The sequence below is a fragment of the Ammospiza caudacuta genome, chromosome 9, assembly GCF_027887145.1.
Source record: "Ammospiza caudacuta isolate bAmmCau1 chromosome 9, bAmmCau1.pri, whole genome shotgun sequence".
Taxonomy (NCBI): domain Eukaryota; kingdom Metazoa; phylum Chordata; class Aves; order Passeriformes; family Passerellidae; genus Ammospiza; species Ammospiza caudacuta.
In genome coordinates, this window is record NC_080601.1 from 39,133,777 (window position 1) to 39,160,647 (window position 26,871).

At 36.3% G+C, this 26,871-nt stretch overlaps 1 protein-coding gene across 1 annotated transcript; it reads left to right on the forward strand.

Moving 5' to 3' along the window:
* The first annotated feature begins 1,393 nt into the window (after positions 1-1,393).
* Positions 1,394-26,871, forward strand: MSH4 (mutS homolog 4). The gene is made up of 20 exons (XM_058810537.1): positions 1,394-2,438; positions 4,356-4,520; positions 5,309-5,472; positions 8,039-8,149; positions 8,870-8,985; positions 9,613-9,786; positions 11,958-12,130; positions 12,884-12,951; positions 15,544-15,618; positions 16,067-16,131; positions 16,704-16,873; positions 17,703-17,839; positions 18,261-18,364; positions 19,226-19,350; positions 20,183-20,383; positions 21,555-21,673; positions 22,192-22,320; positions 23,800-23,974; positions 25,582-25,670; positions 26,018-26,871. Exons 1-20 carry the CDS (start codon positions 2,174-2,176, stop codon positions 26,201-26,203), a joined length of 2,811 nt encoding a protein of 936 aa, XP_058666520.1. The 5' UTR covers positions 1,394-2,173; the 3' UTR covers positions 26,204-26,871.

A 26,871-nucleotide genomic window follows, 5' to 3' on the forward strand; every position in this document is an offset into this window, starting at 1 on the left:
TGTCTCTGTGGAGAGGGGGCAAAGTTGGGAATTGCAGGGAGGGGTTTAAAGTCAGTGTAGGGGACAGAGCTGTTCAGGAGCAATTCCCTTGGAGCAAGTCAAGGGAGCAGGTTAGTTCTCAGCAGGATGTGGGAACTGTGCCAAGGAAAGCAGTTCCAGCATGTGTCTGCGTTGTATAAACTCTGTTAGTCTGTCTTCTGCATTGTACACTGTACCTTCCTCAGATCTTGATGTCTCCATAGCTCTTAGTGATCACTGGGCACCTTGGTAGCCTTCCTGCAAGTTACAAGTGCATTGCCATATCAGCTTAGTGCCTGTCAAGCCTTTCTTGTCTTGCAATTCCAGCTTAAGGTGTGGATCTGTCTGGTGTCTGTCATATTGTAGATTTTTCTGAGCAGTCATCCCTCACAGTGGTGAGCCAGGTAGTGCCTTCAGTTCCATTTCTGTGAGGGTTTTTTTGACAGAGTTGTCTCCAGGGATTGCATCCCCATGTCCATAACAGTCTTTTGTTAAAGCTTGGCTTCTTGCTCATCCATCATTCTGGTTTTGATGGCTCTCATCCACATCTCTGCTGATGGCCACAGCAGTCACCACTTTCCGGGGCTGCTGTAGAGCACCTGCACTGTCAGGGCACTGTTGGATCTCTCTGCTGGTGGGTGCCATATTCCCTATGGAAGTCATTGTTGCTTGTGCACTTATTGCAGCTCACAGTCACAGTGCTTGCGGTATTGGGTGTCTCTGTCACGGTTGCAGCTGCCCTGCCCAAGGGTGGAGCAGTACTAAAGACAGGGTAGCACAGGCGCAGGGTGGTGTATAATAGTATGTTGACCTATGTAGGTACTTTGGTCTACTATGTAGACCATATGGTTAATCTCTGGGCTGTAGACAGCACGCACAGTTATCTTTGTCTTTTGAGGGTGCTAGACTCTGGCCTTCAGTGAGCAGTAGCTGGTACGGTAGTGGAGTGGCTGGATCTTGAATGTGCCTTGCCTTTTACAGGTGGGGCTCAATATCTGGGTTCTTGGTTCTTTTAGCTGTGTTAGCAGAGAGTAAGCTAGAACTGGACAAAGTCAATATTTGATAGACCTTTACTTGTCATGGATTTCAAAAACAGAATGTGAATTTGAGTGCTCAAGCATTTCTAATGAATTATTAAAGCCTACAGGCTTTTAGTTAAGGTAAAAACTCTACTCCTTTTAACTGCCCACTTGCCTGATGAATTCTTTGGTCAAATCCTGGAATTTTATCTTTCAAGGTTTGGGAAAAAAGTTAAAAGCCTTACAAAAAAGACCTCGTGTTGAGTGTGAGGGTGTGAGAGCACTGATCAGGTTTTATTTAACCGTAAAGGTTAACCAACAATTTTAAAGTAATTTTTTAAAATTTCATTATGGTTTTCTTTGCAAGTGCACTCGTTTTCATCCAGGAAAACACAGTTTAGTAGCTAGTAGTAGATAGCCTGTAAATTAATATGTGGGTGATATTGCACTGCAGTGTAGAACATTTCACTTTAGATTGAAATCCTGTTAATATTATTGGAGTTCTCTGATGAAAATTTGATCAATGTAATTTCCTAAGTCAACTGTGATTTCTAAAGATCTTCTACAATTATAGGTTAAAAAAGGTGTGAGTATATGGAGTGTTTCATAATGCGGGCGTATTTAGTGCCAGAGACAAAATTGTGCCGAGTCAAAATGTGAATTAAAGCATTTTAGTCGTGTATGTTACATGATGGTAATATACAAAGCAGTTGTAGTGTTCTAAAACATTCCTACAAGCAGGTGTTTAAGACAACTGCAGAGGTAAACTAGCTTTGTGGTTATTTTGGGGATCTTTTTGTAACCAAACTCCTGAGCAGGAAGAAAACATTGCTGAAGCTCATGCTAAAGAAGTCTGAATGGTGAAGAATTAATGCCAGGTAAAATACCTTGAAACGCAGTACTCTTGCTTTAAAGAGCAGAGCAAGCACTTCTCTTGAGTGGCTATGGCCGTTGCATATTTGTAATGATACCCGTTGCAGGGCCAGCAGCTCTGTGCACGACGGTACCGTTTACAGCCGCAGTAAAGCTCGGCAGCTTTTACCAGCAGAGCCCGTCTCCGGGTGCAGCAGGTCGGGCCCCGGTGCCGCCGTTGCCGGCGGTGGGCGCGGGCCGGGGCAGTGCTGAGGGCTCGCACCATGGCGGGCGCGGGCGGGCGGGCCGCCGCCTCGGCCGCCTCGGAGTCCTACACGGGCCGCGGCTCTTCCACGCCGAGTGTTGGCGGGCGGACAGAGCACACACCCCGCTACACCCTGGGGCTTCTGCAGACGCCACACAGCTCGGAGAGCACCGGAGGCGCCTCCAGCGGCGCGGCACGGCCGGGCGGCTCCAGCGGGGAAGGCCTCGCAGCCCGCCGGGCTGCCGGGAACAGCGCCGTGAAGCCCTCCGTGTCCGAAAGGGGAGGTACGCTGTCTGCCTGGGCCTTTATCTGTTTCTTTCTGCTGTCTTTGCTCGGGTCGGGTTCGAAAGAGCTGTTAAAAGCGGTCCTTACTGAGATATGGGGCAGGTGCAGCTAAGCTTCATAGCGACCTTTGTCATTTAGCTGGACAGAACTATGGAAATAGTTCCTTGATGTAGCTGAGCTCTCTGGTGGGACCAATAAACATGTTTGAATTGCTGCACAGCGTTTGCTTTACAGGAGAGAACCGAAACATGGGTTTGCGTTTGATATATTGGTTGTTTCAGGAGTTTTGTTGCTTTTTGGTTTTGTTTTTATTTTTACGCCTGGCTTTGAAATAGTTTTAAGAACCTGTGGGTGTCGGTGTGCCGTAAGAATGTTGTGTTCCTACAATGCAATACTGCTACTTGCCATTCTTTATAAAAATCTACTATCAAAGTCTGTATCTTGGTGGCAGCAAAAAGAAGTTAAAATTTTGGTATTTTCAGACGAAAAGAAACTATGAAAAGAGTTGGAAATTATTTTAACGCTGCAATGAATTCTGATGTACGTGTATCTCCATTGTGTATAAATTGGAAATGAGGTAAAATGCGTTTAGGTATTATATATGACTACTGAGGAGTCCTAAAAAAAAAAAAAACCCAAACACAATGCTACTTCAAACAGGATGATCTAAATGTTGGGTTTGAGAAATAGCTGTATATCACTTGGTTCATTTGGTCTTTTAAATTACTGTTTTTCCCCGTTATGCCAGATTCAGTGCCTTCTACAGGAAGTCTCTTCTGCCAAAATTCTGACTAAACTTAGGCCAGAATCTGAGTGAGTGCTATTTAAAAAAAATATGCTGATATGTCCACTCCAAAAGAAGTCCCCAGCCAAAGATCTGAGCTAATATTTTTATCACTTGTCACAATTTTAAGATTAAAAAAAACTCCCAACCAAACAAACACAAAGAAAACCCCACCTCACCTGAACAAACTCCAGAATTCCAGTACAGTAGATATTTTTCTACCAGCCAGCCTCGATAAAGACTCATGCAATTTATTGATCATTGAAAACCATTACTTATGTATTTTGTCTTGTGTGTCAGTTTTTAATGTAATATAAGAAACAGAAACATTTGTGCTTGCATGTTTTATAATACATGGAGTTTTTAAAGTGGATCTGCTGTTTATATTTTCATTCATTTTTTAAATCTTAGAAAGCAGTTATCTAAGCTAAGAATGTCTTCAGTAATCTCAAGAGAATTAAAAAGAAGTAAATTACTTAAATAATTTATTGAAAATTTAAAGTGTTCTGAGACAAAGATATTTTGCAGGACTTTAAAAACGTAGGTCGATCTCAAATACATGTGTGAAAGAAACTGCTGTTAACAAATACATCCCAGATTACTGTATAAGTTCCGAGAGTTGATCCCCATAAATTCATAGGGTTATCATTCCCAAGTGGTTCTTTTTCTTCTTTTATTGTCCTGCTTTTCAAAAGGAAAGCTCAGCTTTTAAAAAAGGATTTCATAAACACGTGTGCAGTTTTAGATAACGATTTTTCAAATTATGGGTAAATGTGAGATAAAGTTGATTTAAAGCATTCTTTCATAATTTTAGAATTCATTAGCATATGAAATGATACTTAGTAAAGTGACTTCTGTTGTATTATTTTTGTTCAACAATGTAAATAATTTTTTTATTAGCACTGCAGGTAATGTCATTGTAAAAAATAATTTTAATGCAAGCTTGTTTTCAAAGCAGTCTGATTTATTTCGTTTTATACTCGGAGAGCTTTCATAGAATGACATTTTGTTTGGATATCTCTATTTTTGCTAATAAAAATTGAAGTTTTGTAAGCTGTTTTTTTGTATATTGCTTTCTGAATAAAAATTTGTGGTGACTGTTTTCATAATCTACTTATTTCTCTCCCCTCAGAATCATATTTTGGGGACAAGAGTTCTTGTGTAGAAAATGCTAACACATTGAATCTCACGAGTTCTTCTTCTGTGCGAGGCCTGAATAGCACATGTATAGGAAAAACACCTCTCTCTTCTGGTAGATCTGGTTGCAGAAGCCATACCCCACTTATGGGTTATTCGGGTAAGATTACCAGCTCTTAGAGGAAACAGTCCAACTTATATTTCTGATGTTATTTTATTAAACAGTTTAGTTTTCTATGTGATTATATTAAGATACTAAAACAAACTCAAAACACAATGTGTTTTGTACCACAGAGGATACTGCCAAGAAACTATACACAAACAAGAATGCACTACTTTGTGTACTAAGATGATGTTTTGGTATTGCATCCTCTTACTACTTAGTTTGCATTCATGTATGAATTATCAATGTAGTTAGAATTCAGACTTCTTTCAAATTGTCCAAAACCAAATTTGTGGACATGTAGTGTGGTCACTAAAGAGCCCAAATTCATACACATGTCTAATCAGGGTTCATTTTTAGCCTTGCAATGCATTAGACATCATATATAATTATCAAGTTTCTCGATGCAAGTTTTATGTATTTTATGTTGACGTGTTCAGAGGTGTAGAACGCTAGTTCTCCTGAATGTTTAGTAGCTGATGGTACATCTTGCAGTGCTTCATATGAGCAAAATGGTGTTACAGGGTAATGATGCCTTGTGCCATGTTATATGTATCCATATGTGCTCTCATAATGCGAAAGTAATGGGATTTAAAGTTACTTCTTTCACAGTCTGACTAATGATTATCAGTTCAGTCTTTAACGTTCCTAAAGACTGAACTGATAATGATTCCTTCCTGCATCTGTATATTTGTTTATGCTTGCTCTGTCGTTTGTGATGCTCGTTGATCCATCTCTCGTTAATCTGTATTGAATGTGACTGAATATATATGACTGTTTTACAGTTACATCCTCCTCTGCAGTTTCTGCTCATACTGTTGCATCAGTTATTGTAGCTGTAGTAGAAGGAAGAGGCCTTGCCAGAGGTGAAGTAGGAATGGCCAGTATAGATTTAAAAAATCCTGAGATGATATTATCACAATTTGCAGACAATACAACTTACGCCAAGGTATTTTATAGTCTCATTATTGCGATTTACTTTCTTGAAAAAAGCTTATGACTAATGGAAAATTAAATTTCTAGTTTGTGGAAGAAATTTCTCAGCAGTGGAAGTAACAAGTTCTAGAAAATGTGCAGTGTTGACAAGACTGCTCTTTTCCTTGCTGTGCCTCAGATATTAAAGAGGCAAGAATGTTTTTCAAAAGAAAAATAGCCTTTCTGGAAAATACACTGTGGGACTGAGATGCCTCGTTTTGAAGAGCATTGGGCAATACATGTAGTAGAACTTGCAGGTATTCTTCACCAGGCAAAACAACTCTGAGAAGTGCATAAATGTCTGCGTGTGTGATAGAGTAGTTATAGTTCTGGCGTTGGCTACATAAATACTCCATCTCAGATTGAAAGGAAATTCACTCAATTTACAGCCAGCACTGCATATTTTACTTTAATTTGGTGAGTAATCTCTGGTTTATGCAACAATGGCATCTTATTTCATGGGTTATTTTGTAGGTATGCATGATAGAAAATAATGTGGCTTGTAGCATCTTTACAATATTCAAAGAAACAAAAGCTCTATTAGGACAGTAAGTAGCTCTGACTCAGGATGTAAATAGCCATCTAATCTGTTTACTAAAACAGGTGTTGTATAATGTTGTACAATGTATATTGTACTACATTGTGTGCGTTACAGTTGTATAATGTACAATGTTGTATAATGGGTTTCTTTATTTTTAAGCATTAGTGCTTATAAAACCTCTTCTGGTCTTAATATACCTAGCTACCTATTGAGCATCCTTTATAGCTGCCTCTCGGGCCATGGTCAGATTGTTCATCGTTTTCCTGCCTTACCAATATAAAAGGTGGCATTTTCTTTGTACACATGTATTCCTAATTTTCCATTAAGATTACTGAGTTCTCCGTTCTGTGCTCAGATACTGCATTCACCATCCAGTCAAAGAAAGAGAGATGCTAGTGTACAACTGCTTTTCCCCTAGCCCAATTTCTTGCCTTAATCTTTCACACCCTTAACAATGTGTGAAAAAATCCATGGTCAGAAGTTGATGTCCACAGAGGAGACAGAGGAGTTCTGTGCCTTTTATTCTTGAACAAAGGGAGAGGCCATGGGGCATTTCCCGATGGGGTCTCTCAAGTTGTTGGAGGACTGCCACCTGCTTTTTATCCTAATCTTCCTGGCTGCGGAACCTTTGCCCGTCCTCTACTGTCTGAGGTACTTGGGAGGTTCAGACTTCGTGATCTGCCTCCTAAATGTGCCCCTTAATATGCTCCCCCCTGTATAGCACGTGATACATGACCATTAAAGTTAGCTTTAAGTCCGCCCTGGCTGGGGAAGTTAATATTCATAACCCTATTAAGTCTTTGTTCTTCTCAAAGTTCAGGAATTGAGCATGACCTTGGCTAAGCAGCAATCCGAGTCAGTTAGTAACATTTTGAAATTAATGGTTTGTCCTGTTACTTCTGTATCTACAAGTCTGGCCCTATCTGCAGGCAGATTCACACAATCTGTTTGTAAAGGCACATTAATCGTATTCCTGTCAACAATTCTGTGTTATCTGCTGATCAGCTGTTTACTTACACTCAGAATCCATGCTCTGCCTAGTGATTGGAATCCAGCCTACTGTATATTCTCTTTCTTGGGCATACTTCTGTTTTTGAATGTTCTGCAGATAATTTCAGGAAAGTTTTCTTGTATTCTTTAAGTTCTTCAAGATCTGCTGAACTGTGATGCTACTGGAAAAAAATTTCCTAGCGGTTAGCAGCTATGAAGGGCAGTGACAGCCTTCTGACCCCAAATGCCCTTAGATAATTTTTTTTGGTGTATTTTTTGTACTTGTTTACCTTTTTACTGGGATGTCATCTGTCCCTTCTTGCACATCTTAACTTGTAAGCAGTTAAACTATAGTCTGTTTTTTCATGTTTCTCCCTTGAGAATTTGTGAATGCTGGTATAAATGAACGTAAACTCATAATGTTGTTTGTCCTTTCTTATACAGTAGAAGATCATATAATCTACTAATAACCCTTACAGGGGGTGTGCGTAACATAAAGCTGGTAAAATATGCACATTTTTAGCTATGTTAATACTGAGATAAATCTAGAGGAGATGAAAACTAAATAAAAATTTAGTATCAATCAAAAGATTTAGTAGTATTCAGACATGTTTTATTTCTTCATCATCCAGAGCACCATTGACCTTCCATCTGCCAACCCAGAAAGCTGCCATCTGTTGAAATAAGTCCTTTTCTCCCATCATAGCTATGGAAGATAGTTTTGAATACTCATTTCTTGCTTCAACAGCAAGCATAATTCTGTGTTCAAATAACAGTGGATAAGCTCTAAATTTTGTTTGTTTGTTTTTAATTTGGTTTCATGTATATTTAGATACATATTAATTTGACTTAATTTGACTCACTACATGCTAGTGTAGAAGTTAGCAGATAATTTGAAACTTGAACTGATTCTAGAATACAGTTATGTATTTTGTTATTGCTGGTCATTATTTAAAATATTTTAGGTTTTGTTTTGTTTTTAACGGGTTATTTTGAATTTTTTGTCCAGGTTATTACTAAACTCAAGATTTTAACACCACTAGAAATAATAATGTCAAACACTGCCTGTGATGCAGGGAATACAACAAATTTGTTCAGTCTGATAACGGAGCATTTCAAGGTAATATCTGAAATTCAATGTTTTTGAGTTCTTGTTGATCACTTTTATATGATGGTTGATTTAAGAGTTTTACACAACTTTCAAAATCTGAAGATGTTGTTTTCTATGATTTTCAGGTCTAATTTTAGAATGGTAGTGAATAAACTAAATGCAGCTCCCCTGCTGCTATTTCTAATACTGACAATAACAGAGATAGGTATATTGCTGATGAAAGCTGAAAGTTTTGAATTTGTGGCATTGGGTAAAACTGAACCTAGGAAAGATACAGAAATGAAAAAATCAAGCATTCTCCCTCCTTCTCTCAACCTGATAAATCAGTGGGGCTGATGTATCATAGAATCGGAAAAAGAGCACTGTCAGGGTAAAAGAGGATAAAATGAACTAGTATAAGTAATTTATGCATATGAAGGCCTCAGAACCTTTAAAAAAACCCTATTAATTACTACTGAATTGCTTCATTGCTGCAGAGCTGATGGCTTCTTCATGAGTGTTCTTCTACTTCCTGACCTCTCTTCTCTTTCTCTCACATAAATCACTTGTGCATCACACACCTCCAGTTACATTGACCTGCTTGTGCTAGTAAGCTAGAATGAATACTTCTATGAAGACAGATTGTAGAATCAATTGATAGATATCTTGGAAACATGTATCACTAGAAAAATACAGAAGTGTCTCTGATGTAACTTTTAAAACTTTTTGCTGTCATCTCCATCTTCACAGAATGTGACTTTTACAACTGTCCAGAGAAAATACTTCAATGAAACAAAGGGTTTGGAGTACATAGAACAATTGTGTGCATCTGAATTTAGCACCATTTTCATGGAAGTCCAATCAAAGTATGTTTAAATAAGGAAGAGCATACCGTGACCAGATAAGTTTTTAACAAAATCATTTTATGTACTCATTACATATATCTGTGTCATGTTGCAAAAGTTAGAAAACTCTTAACAGATCTTTTTATTTTGCCTTCCAGTGTTCTGGATATATGTAGAAATGTAAATAGAAAGCGTGTTACAGTTGAGTGTTTTTTTGAGTTTTCACAGCTTTCCACTTTGTCTTTTTCATTCTTTTCTTAAAGATACCTTTCAAGAGCTAGCTGTGACTGCCTTTCTTTATGGCCTCAGCAAGCATTTTCTATGTATCAACAATTTTAAGTGCTGATACGTGGTGACCAGGGTCTTCAAATCACATATGTCTGTTGAAATATGTATGTTCACAATACCAGTGATATAGTGGAGGCTGTCAAGTGTACAGAGACTCAAACATTTATGAACATTTGATCTGTATGAATATATGTTCACTAGGCATGGGTTTGTGCATATTTGAAATATACTGCCTTTTCTGTGCTATTTATCACAGTAGTTGCCAAGCCACAGTAGTGTAAATGTTATTTCTGTAGTGCACTACTTTTGTGGTATTTCTCTAGCAGTATTCAACATTCATAAAAGATTTTTTTTTCCAAGGTATTACTGTCTTGCAGCTGCAGCAGCTTTGCTAAAATACGTTGAATTTATCCAAAATGCCGTTTATGCTCCTAAATCACTAAAGGTTCGTTTCCAGGGGAGTGAGAAAACAGCTATGATAGATTCAGCATCAGCACAAAATCTTGAACTAGTGATTAATAACAGAGATTCTCGGTAAGAATAGCTTTTTCAAGTTATGTTCTTATAAAGATGGATTTCTCTTAAGTTTCCTTGACGTTTGTATCAAAGAGCTGACCATTGTATTTATTTCTATATGAGAGAACTTGCATACTATTCAGAGCTTCTATAAAAATATCTTGACAGAGAAATACGTTACAATTCAGCGCAAAATTTCTAGCACAGGAAATCCTAAAGTGAATTGTAGAAAGAGATGATGCATAATCATCTTTACATTGATGTGTATGTTTTATTCAGACTTTAAACATTTATTTATGCAAAATTTTACAGACTGGGAAAGGAAAGAGGCAATATTTGTGCGAGTGTCTTATGTTGGATTGAAACACCTGCCTTTTACTCATTTTACACAAGAGACATGCTTCAGCCTTCAAAGGTTGTTTTGTTTCCTTTTAGATATAATAGTGGGAAAGATGGGAATGTGCAATGTGGTACTTGGTTGCATGGTGGTTTTCCGCATTGAGATCAATGCTTGGAGCACTTCCTTAATTGGCATTTAGTTGCCATGTAGGCAGAAGAAATGTCAAGTCTTTCCTTCTCCAGACTATTACACTTAAGGTTAGCAAGAGAAATACCTGGAACTTGCATTTTGCTACCTGTCAGGTTCTGAGATCCACCTCTATTTAGATGTCTTCTTAATCACCCTTTTATAAAAAGGGGAGCCTGGAGATTCCTCACTCTCCAAGTACTGTTCATAAGAGCTTTCCCCTTGGGGAGATACAGTAGAACACAGAATGCCTTGCATAGGAAGGTACTTTTGGAGCAATATTTTTCTGAAAAAATCTTTTTCTGTTCTTAATTTCACAGGTGGTTTTGTGAGGAAGATGGTTACATGAGGAACTGAGCAAACTGCTTTAAGTTTCTCTGGTTTTTTGTTTTTTAGCATTATTGATGCAGAATTTTTGCTGATCCATTCATTGGCAAATTTGAACCAGCCAGACATAGCTATTTTTATTACATAGATCTTACCCCCCAAGCCTGATTAGATATCTTTGTAGAGGTATCAGCAGGTAAAAGTTAATAGCACAGGCGCACACCAGAAATACCTAAGTCAAATTTGGGTGCCAGTCTTAATTTTGGAGGGACTTGTCTCTTCATTTAACTGTGCAGGGAAATAAGTCCTCAACTGCATAAAGACAGGCACTGTGGATACTCTCCCAAATATCGAGTTGCAGTTAAGTGTTGTCACGGGTTGCATCATGCAGTAAATGCAGGCTTGATACAACTGGGTATTTCCCCATTTTTTAAAAATTCTCTTGGCTGTTGCTTTACTTTTTTTATACCATGGTATTTCAGGGTGTTTCTGCTCACTCTGTCTACCTACCTACCTATCTTACTACCTGCCTACCTATCTACCTATCTGACTTCATGGTGTGTGTTTTGTGTATTTGTATCAGGCTTCTTCCTTTTCAAGTTCTGGTTTAAATCAATGTGTTGTTATGGCCCTGGTATTTCGTGGGTCATCTTCCAGCCAATAGCATAGAAGATTTCAGGTTTCTAAAACTATTTGACTGTGTAGTAGGTGGAAATATTATAGATGGCTTATTCTGCATAAATGCAATCACCTTTAAGTGTGAAACCCTAGGATATGTACCGTGTAAAAGCCATAAAGCTGAAACTAATATGTAGAAATTATAAGCATGTTATTTAGCTCCTATATTGACTGAAATATGTGTTTTTAAATAATAAAAAATGATTTCTCTTTTTGACTTCTGAGTGTTTTAAATTATTTTCAGATATATATTTCAAGTAAATTATTCCTATTAATATTTGATCTCTGATTATAACTTGATAATTTGCCTCCTTGTGTAGGGTTCGTTTGTTCATTTTAATTAATCTAATTGAGAGGGAAAATGTGAACTTTACCATGGCAGTAGCAATGAAATACTACTACAAAATATTAATAAAATACCAAGTTCAAATGTATTTCTATACTTACATAATTGAGGGCTATTATTATATCAAATTACATTGAATTACCTAGCTTCCTAAACTGCTGGAGTTCATATAATACATGGCAAACAGGGGGATGCTAAGCATGCCAAAGCATGCCTCAGATTTGTAGGATAGTCTAGCCTTTAAATGTCTCCTGATACTTACCATCTCTTTTTTTGGTGTATGTATTCTTCACATCTATTTTATTTTCAAAGGAATAGTCACACACTTCTTGGTGTTCTAAATTACACTAAAACTCCTGGTGGAAGTCGGAGACTTAGATCCAATATCCTGGAACCTCTAGTTGATGCTGAAACAATTAACACAAGACTGGACTGTGTTCAGGAATTACTCCAGGATGAGGAGCTCTTTTTTGGTCTTCAAGGAGGTAGTAGTTTATATTGTAACAACTAATACTGTATTTCTTTTTAAACATTGTTTTTCTAATATAGGAAAGTATGTAGTGTGCCTCAGGTATGTTTCAAAAGTATTTTTTAATGGTTTGTTAGGTGATATAGTAAGCGCTTAATTTTTTAAAGTCATCTATATTATCATAGCAATACTTTTCTCAAGTGCTTTGATTAGAAAAGTTGAATTTCTCCAAAACAGTGTATAGAAGTCTGTGAGCCAACAGCTTTCTAAAAGAGTTGGAGTTTGTCTCTTTACCTCTATGGCTGGGTATGCATTATGTTTGATGTATACAAGTATATATAATGTATAAATGAAAAAGCAGACATATTGCTTAAGTAATACTTGCGTATAAATATTTCTTCCTGTTGCTTCATAAAACATATGATCCAGAGGAAGGCAAAATACAATACTAGAATTAGTCCACCTGAAACTGGATCATACAATCTTCATCTGTGTCACAAGAGAAGCACAATTCAATCTAAGAAACAAAACGTATTTCTGAACTGACATATTCACTGCATGCTTAGGTATAGTAAGTCGTAAGTATAGTTATGACAAAATAATTCAGACATTAGCTATTTTAAAGCTAGTTTTACCCTGTAAATAATTTGTGACAGTAGAATGTAAGAAAAAGATTAGCATTAGTATAGCTAATTAATTGTGTCCTTTCAAAGAAAATACATCTTATAATTTCAGTTTAATTTCTGATGTGTATACTTTTGTTTTACAGTTATCTCAAAATTCCTGGATACAGAACAGCTACTTTCAGTTTTGGTACAGATTCCAAAGCAGGATACAGTATGTTTCAAAATACACCTTGGAAAAATCAATTATCTGTCCATAACTTGCAATATATAAATGTGATGTCTATAATTCATCCTGATTTATGCAAATGTACTTCCAAAAATGTTTGCTCTTTCATCACTCCCCACGTTTATTCTTCATAAGTGTACATGTTATTCAACAGTACTCAGATGAGAGAGAGGAATTTTCTTCACATCAGCATAAATGGAAAAAATGTTTAGTGACTTACAGTCTTGGTGACTGTTATGTCTAAGAGCAAGATTATTTTTTCATTAGACCTTGGCTCAAATATCGGTCTGCATGTTAACACATGTAATACAAATATCAAAATGGAATAAATACATGTAGTTCACCAGTGAATCTTGGTTGAGACGAGATTCAGCAGTTAACTACAGTGGGATTGGGGTTACTGAACCTCAGATCTGTTTCCACTAAGCATATTGAAACCATGGTGTTAAAAGTTACATTTGCCTACTGTACTTGAGTTGGATATGTCTGCCACTGCTTTTGAGCTTATATTTATGCTTGTGTGCCAGCATCTTAGATATTCTCAACTCTTTCACCATTCAGTGTCTTCTCACATGCTGATTTACCTGCTTAGGTAAAGGATTTGTCTACTTCTAGTTAAAGAAATCAGGTACAGACTCAAACAGGACAGTAGTAATAAATGCAGATAAATCTCTTTAATGACATAATCAAAACCCAGAATGTTTATTTTTTGCAGCTTTCCTTGTAGTAATGTGTAACATGGATTAATGAGTTCTTCTTAATGACTAAAACTGGCTCACAGGATGCTTTTATGTATGCATAGGACCATGTCACCAAACATTTTTACTGCAGTGTTTTTACTGTTGACTGGTTCCAGTATAGCAGAGCATACTATGCACACAACAGACATGCTTGTTCAAATGCTAGTTCAGTTGCTTTTGTCAAATGCTATACTAGGCTATTCACTAGGTTTCGTTTCTACTCTCCATAAAAATTTTCATTGTAAATCTTCCACCAGTCAGCAGATGAGCTGCACATGTGAAAAGCCTACAGGTTCAGTTACTAAATGTGTGAGTGGTATGTTCAGCATGAACATTCTTTTATCTGAAGGAGGCTGTCACTCACCCAGAATCACAGAGTCACCAGGTTGGAAGAGACCTTCAAGATCATTGGCTTTAACGCATGCCCTAACATCTCAACCTAACCCTGGCACCTAGTGCCACATCCAGGCTTTTTTTAAACACATCCAGGGACGGTGAATCCACCACCTCCCCAGGCAGTACTTTAAAAAATAGGTTGGGAAAGGTCACGTTTTTTTTAAATTACTGCTCTCTCTCCAGGTTATGTCATGCAGTTACAAATTAGTTAGGAAAAAGCATTGTTTCTTGAGGAACTAAGTGTCTTTTTTGAAAAAAAATAATATTCATTGCATAAATAACATCTTGCACTTCAAGGAGACTCCAAGGCAGAAAAGCCTTAAACTTCAAAAACTGCTTGATCCAGTCTTGTTGAGATGTGTGGTTGAAAAATCATGTCAATGGTGAAATAATTTACTGCCTTTGAGTTGGAGTGTATCATGTGCAGTGATTCACTTGTGACCCTAGTTCAGTTAAAATTCCTGTAAAAACTAGTTAGTCAAAGATCCATTCTAGTACCACTTTTTTATGTTTGACCACATCAGTTCTTTTGATACCCGATTCCTTCATGGGACTTAGACCCCATATTTATTTGGAGATTAGCCTTCTTTCATTCATGCATTTAGCACTGTTTAGTTTTGTCTTTACAAAAAAACCTTTTATATGACTAAGTTATGAGATGCCTTCAGCCACAAGAGTAAAGAGATATTATATATGAATGAGAAAAGATTTCACATGGGGTCATGCTGCTATGTTCATGTGCTTATCTACATTTATCTGTGTTATTTCCTTAAAATTCTTTCGCACAGCGTATGTGTACCGCATATGTTATACCCTAATGTCAGCAGCAAAATTCTTTATCGTGAGTGTTAGTGTAGGGGCCTACAAAACAAGGTCGGTCAAGGGCTTCTGTGAATGAAAGATTTTGAAGAACAGTCATTACTGTGAAAAAAATCTTAAAGTATTTACTGGATTTTTTTTTTATCATATGATCAGATGTCTAAGATATATGTTTATTAACCAAAGAGAAATCAACAAAACTGGGTTATGTTGTGTTTAACAGCATTAATGGAAAAGGTTGTGGGCTTCATTATAATACATAATGTATTTGCTTTGAAAAAATCTACAAATTGTGTAGAGCTTGTATAGAGTTAAGTATACACAGAAGATTAAAAGTTTTCACAACTTGGGCTAGCAGGGTATTCTTAGTCAGTTATTATCAGTTCAAACATAGGAAAATCTTAACTACCGATGGACAAACTATCACACCAGGCACTGTAAAATTTAGGTAAACATTTATTGTGCAGATGCAAAGTTGTCAAAGTGAGCTTATGAAGTGTTTCAGGAATTTTTATTAAATCTGTAAGCCTCTTACTGGTAAGAATATGAGTTCTTCTAGTTCTTAAGTACTTTTTAGAACGGTCATACAGATGCGTTCAATATTCAGAAAATTTTTCAACAGGTTAAAACTGCTGAATCAAAAATAACTAATTTAATCTACCTGAAGCATACCTTAGAACTTGTGGAGCCTCTGAAAGTAAGTGGCCTTTGGTTTTTTTGTTGTTGTTTTGGGGTTTTTTTTGGTTGTTGTTTGTCTTTTGTTTTTTGTTTTTTAATAAACTACAGGCCATTTTTCCCTTTTGTGAAGTGCAGTTTATTAAATTTCATAGAGTATGTCAAGTTGGAAGGGATCGATAAAGTAAAAAAATAATATAATTACAGAACACAATACTGCCAACATACTGCCAACATTGATTCTTAATGCCAGTCAGAAGTACGCATTTGTGTCTATGCTCTGAAGAGCAGGATTCCTATCATTACCTGAATAGTGGATTATATACCAAACATTTAACTAAAACTCCTGTTCAGATTCCACTGACTATTTACAAAAGTGCTGATTAGCCTCACTGAATCTAAAAACTTTCAGTCATTTAAAAAGGCTGCAAAAAGAAGTAACTGTCATGTCCATTTTTAATATTCAACAGGCTGCTTTAAGAAGCTGTAACACACAGCTGCTAAAGGCTTATTACAATTCTCTTGAAGATACAAGGTATTTCTCGTAATACTTAGCTACTGTGTTGGAAACTTTCATCTCAAAAATGCCTGTAAGATAAAAGATGTTGCATGCTGCATCTTTGCCTGTTTATAGTTATGAGTATAGCTCAATTCTTTTGCTTAAAGCTGATTTTATTTATCAGAAAATCTTAATTTTCAGCTAATGCATACAGGGATAAAAGCAAGAGAGCTGGCTGTGATAGTGAAGTTGCTGCTAAACTAAACTCCCTTAGAAATAATTCTGAAAAGACGAGTATTGGTTTCCTAGAGTCTCCATAATAATGCAAAAATCAAGTGTTGTGTTTTTGAAAAAAACGTATATTTGAGAAATAATTTATATCTCCCAAAGATGTGAATAGTATTTTTATTTTTATTCAGGCTTCGGTACAGTCAGGATTCATTCTGAGGTGAAAATATAAATGTAATGTAGTGTTTTGTTTTAACAGTAGAACATTTAAAAGGAGCTTCACTTACTTGTAATACTGCTGCTTGTAATTTGGGGATGGTACTGCAAGTAAAAATCATAAAGTATTATGTATCTAATTTGTAAGACAACTTATATTGCAGATTTGGAATTATACTTGAAAAGATTACAAGTGTAATTAATGATGATACAAGATACACAAAAGGATGTCTGAGTATGAGGACCCAGAAGTGCTACGCTGTTAAGCCTAACATCAATGAATTCCTCGACATAGCTCGTAGAACATACACAGAAATTGTTGATGACATAGCAGGTATTTCTAAACTAAAATTTGTATTTTTTGGAGTTTAAAGTAGATTGCATTTGACATATAGAAGCCATGAAATTGTATGTGTTATAACCTTCTCACATATAAAAAGTATTTAGTATTGGTATGGATGGATTGTCATTGATAAGCAACTGAGATTCTCCATTTCTGGATAAAACCTCAGTTTTATCTTAATAAAATAGAACAATTATATGGTGATTCCTGTATTCAAAGCTCTGCTAGTCCTTGTTCTCTTGAAGTGCAAAAAAGTTGAAGTAATGGAGCAGAATTACTCCATCTAAAACATTCTGCTTAAAACATGTAAATCTTTGGTTTAGTTTCTTCATTTAATGTAGCTGTGTTCAATGTTCTTTATATTTTAAGCAGTCTTGATCTATCTGTGGACTACCTTTTACCTAAGGTATTAAGAGTTGGAAAACATGAACAAAAGGAGTTTTAGCATGATGTGCATTTCTGCATTTTACTAACCTTCTTGTTAATCATTATGTCAAAATAGAAGAAAAAAGTTTTGTCTGAAAATTATTTCCTTTTTTTAGTTTAAATTATTGATTTCTAGAAAGGACCATCTTAGTTTAGTCTATAGTTGGAAACCTTAAAGAGCATCAGAAACTTTAGCACCTGTCATATGTCATGAAGTTCCGGTTTTATTCTAATCCTATATTCATACATAGTGAAAAATAGAGATGGTACTAGTTTTGTGTTTCTGAAACCTTCCATTAGCAGTTTCCATCTTTGTACCACCACAAGGAGGAGAGGGAGAGGCATGTACCTGAATGTGTGTAATTTGGGTTAAATCTTTGTATGTGGTATGTAGGTATGATAACGCAACTTGCTGAAAAATACAGCCTACCCATGAAAACAAGTTTCAGCTCTGCTCGTGGATTTTTTATCCAGATGAATGCTGATTGTTCAACTTTACCTAATGGCCAGCTTCCTTCAGAATTTACAAAGGTATATGTTCAAAATATATTTTAGCATAATATATTTACTTTATTTACTATACTTTATGTACTTTGTATAATATATCAATAAATTGCACATTATGCAGTAAATAACAATAAAAATAATTTCACTGAAGATATTTAGAAGTAAATGAAGTTTTAATTGGGATGTTTTTATAACTATCCTATATTCAGTTGTATAATCAAAAATGTGCAAGTACATGCAGTTATGTTTTGCGCAAGAATGAAGCTGTGTATCTTGCTAATTGTTATCTTAAATGGAATTTTTATAAAAAATTATGTAGTAAAAATGAAACTGGACATTGTTTTTCTCTTTTGTTTCCCCATATGGTTCCTAATTCTGGTTTTAGAAGCTGTTTTTCCTGCTGATAATGAGGCAAGCTCTTACTGTTGGTTTCAATTCCCCCTAGATCACGAAAATGAAAAACACATACAGCTTCACTTCAGCAGATTTAATAAAAATGAATGAAAGATGTCAGGAGTCCCTGAGAGAAATATATCACATGACCTACTTGTAAGACCTCTTAAAACTATTATATAAATAGACTTATTTGTATAAATTTACTTATTTAATAAATATATTTATTAATAAATAAATATACTTTGCTAAGTATATTTATTTTCTCCAATTATCTGTACACGGGCTTTTAAAGCTCTCTTTCTGTTAAATTATGGCCATATTCTAAAGCAACACTGTTCAACTGTACCTCCTGAGACAAAACCCCCCCTGTAAATCGTGTATTGTATTAAACATGTTTGCAAATATATTGGCATTTATTAATAGAAGTGGTCATCGTGTAAATTTCTAATGCATGAATTGCCTGCACAAAATGGCACAATGAATGCATTAGTTTTGAATCTGTAATGCAGAATTGGTATTTTTAGTCAGTTCCTTATATTTAGAGCAGAACTGTCTATTTCTATATCTTGTCCTTGCTGCATGTCATAGTGCTCTCCTCTGATTCACAACTTTGTAGGTGTAATGTTACCTGTCAGTTGAATGGAAATTCTTTCTAGCAACCATGTAGGGTTTTTTTAACATGAAGATCTAAGGGAATTAGAGTCATATTTCCCTTGTTAATACAGCATACTTGATTCCATAGCTACGTTTTTAGTTCATTCTCTGTGTGAAGCTTTCATGTGACCTGTTGGTATTTGAGATGTGTGTCTTACGTCTCATCAGCAGAAGGTTAGCTTGAGATGATGGTACAAGATCTTAATTTACTTCCAAGAAATTTATACATTTGTTCGCATCTGGTATACGGTTGCATTTTATGAGTGACCTTTTATCCTAAGGTATGCAGCATGGACATTATAAATCCTGTATAAAGTGACAGATGTGCCCTGCAACAGCTGAATCCATGTCTTATTTCAGAATAGTGTGTAAACTACTGAATGAGATCTATGAACACATTCATTGCTTATACAAGCTGTCCGACATCGTGTCTATGCTGGATATGCTGCTTTCCTTTGCCCACGCCTGCACTCTTTCTGATTATGGTAAGTTTCTTCCTTGATTCTGTTATGGGTTAGATCAAGAGCCTTCTGATGGAGAATAACCAGACTATTTTGTTTGGTTCTATTCTTTTTCTGTCTCAGTAGTCTTTAGGTGGGTGTCTCTGCTCTGTCTTTGCCAGTTTTATGCTGATGTTCTTTCTGCTTCCATTCATCGAAATTAAATTCTGCTAGTTAGCTGCCATAAACCTTCTCAGTCACTCTTCTTGAAATAGACAGTTTAAGCATATTCCACTTAAAAGCATGAAGTGTATGGACGCTCTCTGTTTATGCCTTTTTCTGTTCCATTAATGCTGGTAGATAAAGGAGCCATGTGTAATTGGTTCAGAAAAGAACTGTATTCTGACAGAGATCCGTAGAGATAGTTCTCTGGCATCGAATGGATCTTTGTAGGCATGGTACATTTCCAAATAATCAGTATGGTAATATATAACAAAAATAGAAGGAATGCTACTTTCCTGTTTAGCATGCAAATACAGAGTACATACCTAGAAGTAACAGGAGTCCACAACCCTTGTACTTTATAAAAATACTTCAGTTCTTTGCATTTTTATTACTGGAGTTCAGTCCTACTTACTAGGGAACAAAACCACAGAAAATTAATTTAGAAATAAAGTTTCAGTCATGGGTTTCTTTTTATAGTCATAAATCATGAAGGCTTGCATGGCAATGAGAATCTGTACCTGAAAGTGGCTGGTAATTCTTCCCAAGAGCTCTGCTCTGGAAGAATTAACTTTATTTCAAAACATACTAGCTTAGTAATGTAAAGGTTCCCACACTAACTCCTCAGTGTTTTACATCTTTTTTCTTCATTTAGTTCGTCCAGAATTTACTGATACTTTAGCAATCAAGCAAGGATGGCATCCCATTCTTGAAAAGATAGCTATGGAAAAACCTGTGTCTAACAACACGTACCTGACAGAGGGCAACAATTTTGTCATTATTACAGGACCAAATATGAGTGGAAAATCAACATACTTGAAACAGATTGCTCTCTGTCAAATTATGGCACAGATTGGTGAGTAAGAGTGTACAGTATTAATCGTCTTCTGCAGCACATTTTTTTTCTGGTTAAAATTATTTATAAAAGTTGAGTGATTTAGCTACCAGAATAACATTTTAGCTAAATCAAATATTAACAGGTAATTTGTAGAATATTTTCTTCTACCAGCTCTTGCATTGCTTACAGAGGCAACTGGTTTTTCATCTGCCACTGGAAACATATGGGGCCTCATCTCTGTGTCTTGAAGCCCCCCTCCGTCTGTCCTCAGAGAAGCACAGTTGCATGCCCTAATTCTTTGGAGCACCCTAATCCAATCTAGCACCCTCTGCTAGATTGATAGTGAATGTACTTCAAGTATGCTGATCAGACACGTGTTAGTCATCCAAAAGAAACACATGACTCTTAGCATACTTAAATTCCATAGAGAAACGTCTCCAGACAAGTACAATTAGTAGATAAATAATCAACTACTTCAAATACAAGTAGTAACAAATATTTCAAGGTTCTGTTACTAAAGTTGTAAAAGGAAACCAGCTATTCGTAATGTCTAACTGAGATTCCTTCCCTTATTCAGGAATTCCTCAGGACTTTTTTTTTTTAAAGTAAGTCTGGTAGCACATGTCAAAGACCTAACTCTATAGAATGAAGCTACTTAGTAGTGGAGAATAAAATTTATCCATCACACATTTGTGGGTTCAGTCCCCAATAACTGCAAGTTCTTGAGGAATTGCTCTCAAAACTGTGAGTTTAATATGAATAAAGCAGACTGTGAAGTTTTTGGCAGAAGGTTCCTGTTTTTTCCTGTTCAGTAAAACTACTATGCTTTGAAGTCTGATAAAGGCAACATCATCTTGATTTTGGGAAACTAACATTTCCTAGGATTAGTAAATCAGTGGCCGCAGAAATGTAAAACAATCCTAGAGTTCTGCATCCCTTTAGGCTGACAAACAGCTTCAGGCATATGATTTCTTACAACTTTCACTGATAAGCCTCCTAATTATCCTATCTATATAATAACTTTTTTCTTATAAATTAATGGCAGAACATCATTTACAAAACTTTATCAAGTGAGATGCTTTCTCTGCTGTGCACAAAAACCAAGCGTAAAAGTAATTTTTTTTCCCAGTGACGTATTCAGGCAAATGTTTTAGTGATGAGAGAAACTTGTATTTTATTTGTTTTGTAGGTTCTTATGTCCCAGCAGAGTATTGTTCTTTTCGAATCGCAGAGCAGATTTTTACCAGAATAGGTATGGATGATGATATTGAAACAAATGCATCAACATTCATGAAGGAAATGAAAGAGGTATGAAATATAGCTATCCAGGTCCAAGGCCCATTTGTACTGTTAAGGTAATAGAAATTGTTCTAGTCTGTTTCCACTGGAAGTGTGTACTTTGAAAAACAGTAAAAAATTCAGCCTTCCTCTCTTTTATGATAAACTGTGGAAAACTAAGCATCTCTTAAATAGAAAGATATTCCAGTGTGAATAAAAATCAGTGCTTTGTTGGATAGTACTTTCAATATATTTGGGTCAGCTTAAATTATCATTTGTTGGGGCCTAAGCTCTCTCAGTTTCCTCTCACAAACTGATATCATTTTGAGGGTAAGTGATATGTTCAGCAAAAAAAGAGAAAGAATTCTGTAGTGTGACTCTGCTTGATTAGAATTGACAGCTGTTTGAAAGCTTTGAGAAGGTAAAATTGCTGTATCTTAAGAGATTTTTTTTTAATTTCTGCATTATGTTCCATCTGAATAACATAAAAAATTCCTTTTTAAAGATCCACATTTGTAGGAATGATAACACTTTGAATATTTTTCTAGATAACGTACATCATACAAAATGCTAATGATAAGTCACTTATCATTATTGATGAACTTGGCAGAGGTACCAGTGCTGAAGAAGGTATTGGAATTTGTTATGCTGCCTGTGAATATCTGTTGAACTTAAAGGTAATTCTGTTTTAGAGGAATTTAAGCCTTAGAATTGTTTTGTCATCCTGAAAGTAAATACAGTATTTTCTCATAATTTAACAACAGTTTTGCAAAGATTTCTTGGCTGGATATGTGTTTTGCATAACCAGTGAATAGTAAGAATTGCAGTGATAGAGGAAACATGCTGACATAAGATGCAGTTCTGTTCACTGATTGTTGTGATTTAGCCCCAGTCAGTTGCTAAACACCACGCAGCTGCTTGCTTGCTCCCAAGCAAGAGCCCAAGCCCAAGGACTTGTGGGCTGAAGTAAAGATCGTTTAGTAAGTAAGGAAAGCCATATGCAGAAGCAAAATACAGAATTCTTTCACTGCTTCCTATTGGCAGGCAGATGTTCAGTCGTTTCCTGCCCAGGAATGCCGTTTGCTCACAGTGACTGTTACCAGAACGCCAAATGTCCCTCCTTCCTCACAGTTCTTATTGTGGTGGTGTAGTATGGTGTGGGATATCCCTGGGGTGAGTTTGGGTCAGCCATCCTGGCTGTGTCCCCCAACAGCAGCTCCATGAACACCCCCGAGCCTGCTTGCTGGTGGGACAGGGTGAGGAGCAGAACAGCCCTTGATGCTGTGCAAACGCTGCTCTGCAGTAGCTAAAACATGGGTGAGTTAGTAGTACTGTCTTGGTCACAAATCCAAAGCAGCCCAACACAAACTACTGTGAAGAAAACTAGCTCTAGTGCATTTAAAACTAGAACACCGGTCACCATATCTTTTCAGCTTGCTTGCAAGCTTGTAACTCTGTCTAGAAAGAGAATAACCCAGTCTGTTTAGTTTTACTTATTTAGTTTAGTTTTAGTTTTGCTTTATGCTTGAATGTTAAAAGTGAACCTCTTTACCTGGTGGCTACCTTTCAAAGTACAGTGGTAGTTCCACACAACTTATGAATTGGTCACAGAGGTTAGAAACTTGTTTAGAAAAGTGGCAGGTAATTTTAGATGGATTGCAAGTTTCACCTCTGTTGCTAGTTATGTGATCAGTCTCAGGGGGCTGTTATGAACCTTTTCAGTGTGCAGGTGTTTGTTTCTCCTCAGAGTTCATTCAGAGTACTTATGAGGGGGTTTTGGTTTGAAAAGCTCAGATACTTTCTGTCACTTGTACTTTTAATAAAGAATTCATTGAGAGAATTAAGCAACCATTTGACAGTCGTTCCAATCCACACCAGTCAGATTTTATAAGCATAGTGGATTCTTCTTTGTTTCTGATACTGTTTTCCTTCTTTTGAGAAATGAGCAGAAGAATTCTCAGTTGGAAAAGATGTACTTGGCAGTGCTAGAATGCATCCCTTAAGGATTTTTGTTTGCTTTAGTAGTGTAAAGACAGCTTTTCAGTGTTTTGGAGGAAAACCTGGACATCTGTGAGATTATTTAATTTTTCTTATTTATTTTAATTTATTTCTGGATCATTGCCGAAATAAATTTTCTTTCTTGTTTCCTTATTTAGGCATTTACACTGTTTGCTACGCATTTCCTGGAACTATGTCATATAGACGCTTTATATCCCAATGTGGAAAACTACCATTTTGAAGTGCAACATGTGAGAAGCAGTGCTGGAAATAAGGAGAAAATTGCTTACACTTACACACTTTCTAAAGGGTACACAGAGGAAAAGAACTATGGTAATGGATTCCACTGTGACTTACAGTTAGCAAAAGTTACACAAGATACTATTTCAGTTATTAGGCATCGAACAGTGTTTTTTCTGATGACAGGTTTCTCTTGAGTTTGTGTCTCTCTCAAAGAGAGAGAATGATATGCTGGTCTATCATTTGTTCCAAATAATTACGTGTTTTAGGTAACCACATAGTGAGATAGCTGTTTAGGGTAGTATGAAGAACTTATATGATGTTTTGTAGTGAAAAAAAAAAAATCTTACTGATGTCTTACTGATGCCAGTATTTCCTCGATTCATGTCTGTTTGAATGAGTTGGGTAATTCTGAGCATATACTGCTTGAGTTCATTTTATCTGCACTTAGGGAAGCGAACGAATGTATGTATGGCAGACACATCTTTAGGTTCTGTAGTTACTTGAAGATGTGTCTGCCATAAGCAGTGATATGACTGGTTAGCAGCAGGTTGGCCCTTTTTGATTAGCAAAAAAGAACCAAGGTTCTTTAAAAAAGGAGAGGAATTTTACAGGCTATTAGGCTAAGACAATTTTGAGAGGGTCTACAAAAGCATCAGTGTTCTCTGAAAAGTGGATTTACTTATCTTTTAACTTCAGAATAAATTAAAGTATAGATTGTACAGATTGATTAATTATGGGTCAAGAGTGAATGACAAAGATTTAAAGAAATCTGTATGTTTCCAAATACTAGATTCAGATGTTGATTGCTTGATTTAGGTAAAATTTAAGCAAGAGGAAATTAGCTACACGTGACAAGCTCAATTTTAGATGCTAGACCAACATTAACTCCACTGAATTGTATGTTTAGAGAGTAATTTCTGAGAACAGGAGACCTTTAGAAACTGAGTGTTCATGTCTTGGCTTTACCTTACTTGGAGTAAAGTCACATTCTAAGAAAGGATGCAAGGGCTCTTCATGACCCTTCTCCATTTTTAAACCTGTAGTATTAAACCACCCAATGAACCACAGATTTTCCAGGGGTGCGGATAAAGGAAGAAGTTAAAAAATCATGTTAGGGCAGGAAAAAATATCTACATCTCTTTCTTACCATCAATATCTGGAAGTGTGCCTGTTGGCAACAAAGAAGTTGAAAAATTACATCCCTGTCCACTGGATGTCTGGATATAATTGAGAGTGCAGTTAGCAAAACCACTGTATTTTCTGCCAAATTAAAAAACCTAAACCGAGAAAGCTGTTAACACCATGGTGCCTTTTTTTTTTTCTTTTAACCCCCTAATATGTCTCATTCTACCCATTTACGGTATTACCGGCACTAGCTTGATGTTGAGGTGTGTTTCAGAGATAGCATTAAAACAAAGTCGACATTTAATTTTGTATCTCTCCAAACCTTATTGTTCATTAACAAAAACAAAAAATCCAAAACAAGAAAAACCCAAAACCACCTCCCCCCCAACAAAAAAAGCCCCTAAAAAACCCCCCACACACAAAGAGAAAATACACTGAAATTATTTTAATAAAAATTAAAATTAAATCTTTACCCCTTAGAAAAACAGGCTAAGTTAATTCTGGAAGGCATAAAATGGAAGGTAGGGATAAAAATTATATTAAAAATCCTGATTTGTGTTTTATATGTTTAGGACTAAAAGCTGCAGAAGTGTCCTCCCTACCATCATCCATAATTTTGGATGCAAAGGAAATCACAAGTCACATTGCACAACAAATTTTGGTATGTAGTAGAAAATTTTAATGCTGTATTTCACAGTTTTTATACTATTCAAATGTATTTTCAGTTTCTGAAAGGTTACAGGACAAGTGCTTGCCTATGTTTTAATGAAAATAGATTTCATTAAACTTTGTATTTCTGGAGCCAGTTCTTAAAGATTATACTGAAGGTCACTGTTAGCTGACAACACAAAATGTCCCTGTGGGTAAAGGAGTACAGGTGTAATGTTTGTATGTAAACCAAGAATTGGGAGATGAAAAACAGGCTAGAAAATAGCTAATACTAGTGTTTGGTTTTTTTTAAATAGAACATAATTTCGTGTTTTAATGTATGTATATTTTTAAGAACAGCACAGACAGAAGAGCACTCCTGAGATGATGAAACAGAGAGCTGCATACCAGTTAGCAATGAGATTGGTTCAGACTGCCAGAAATTCTCGACTGGACCCTGACAGTTTGCGTGTATATTTGAAAGCCCTGAAGAAAAAATATGAAGCCAGTTGTCCCACACCCAGAGAAAATGATGAGCAACAGTAACATGTAACATAGGCTGTTCTAATTTTTATGACTGCAAGATGATTCTGTTTTTTCCCACATTATTAGTACAGTCTTTTCACATGGTGTTACATTTTTAATTATTAGTCTAAATTACATTCAGGTAATGGATGACCATATCCTGTATGGGTTTCCCCTACCCTGACATACCTGTAATAAAAGCATTTGTCCTCTCTGAGGAACAAAATTCTTTTTGACAAAAAATACAAATCATTTTAGAGCAGCACTGAGAGGGAAGGACTGGGGCAGCTGTAAGGAACTCAGAATTTCAGGCATGATAAAAAAGAAAGCTCAGATTGCAAAAAGGGAAACGTGTGCCCAAATTGCTTCAAAGCAGTTTTGCTGTCTGTTCTTGTTCAGTTGTGTTTTCTGAAAATGAGACCATTTTATTCACTTGGCTGTGCTAAACACTTCTCACAATGCCAGGAAACATGATACTAAAACTTGAAGGAATTTGGATGTGTAAAAACAAGCTGTTCTCTCTTCTCCAGAGTAAGGTGTTTGGTATTAGTTGGCGGTAAAGGATCCAGTTTTTCTCATACTACTCTTGCTCAGTCTCGAAGTCACTGCAGGATTTCCAAAGACCCTGCAATGGAGAAGCCTCTCATCAGGTTCATTCTGATCACACAGAGATACTGGGAGGGGAAGAG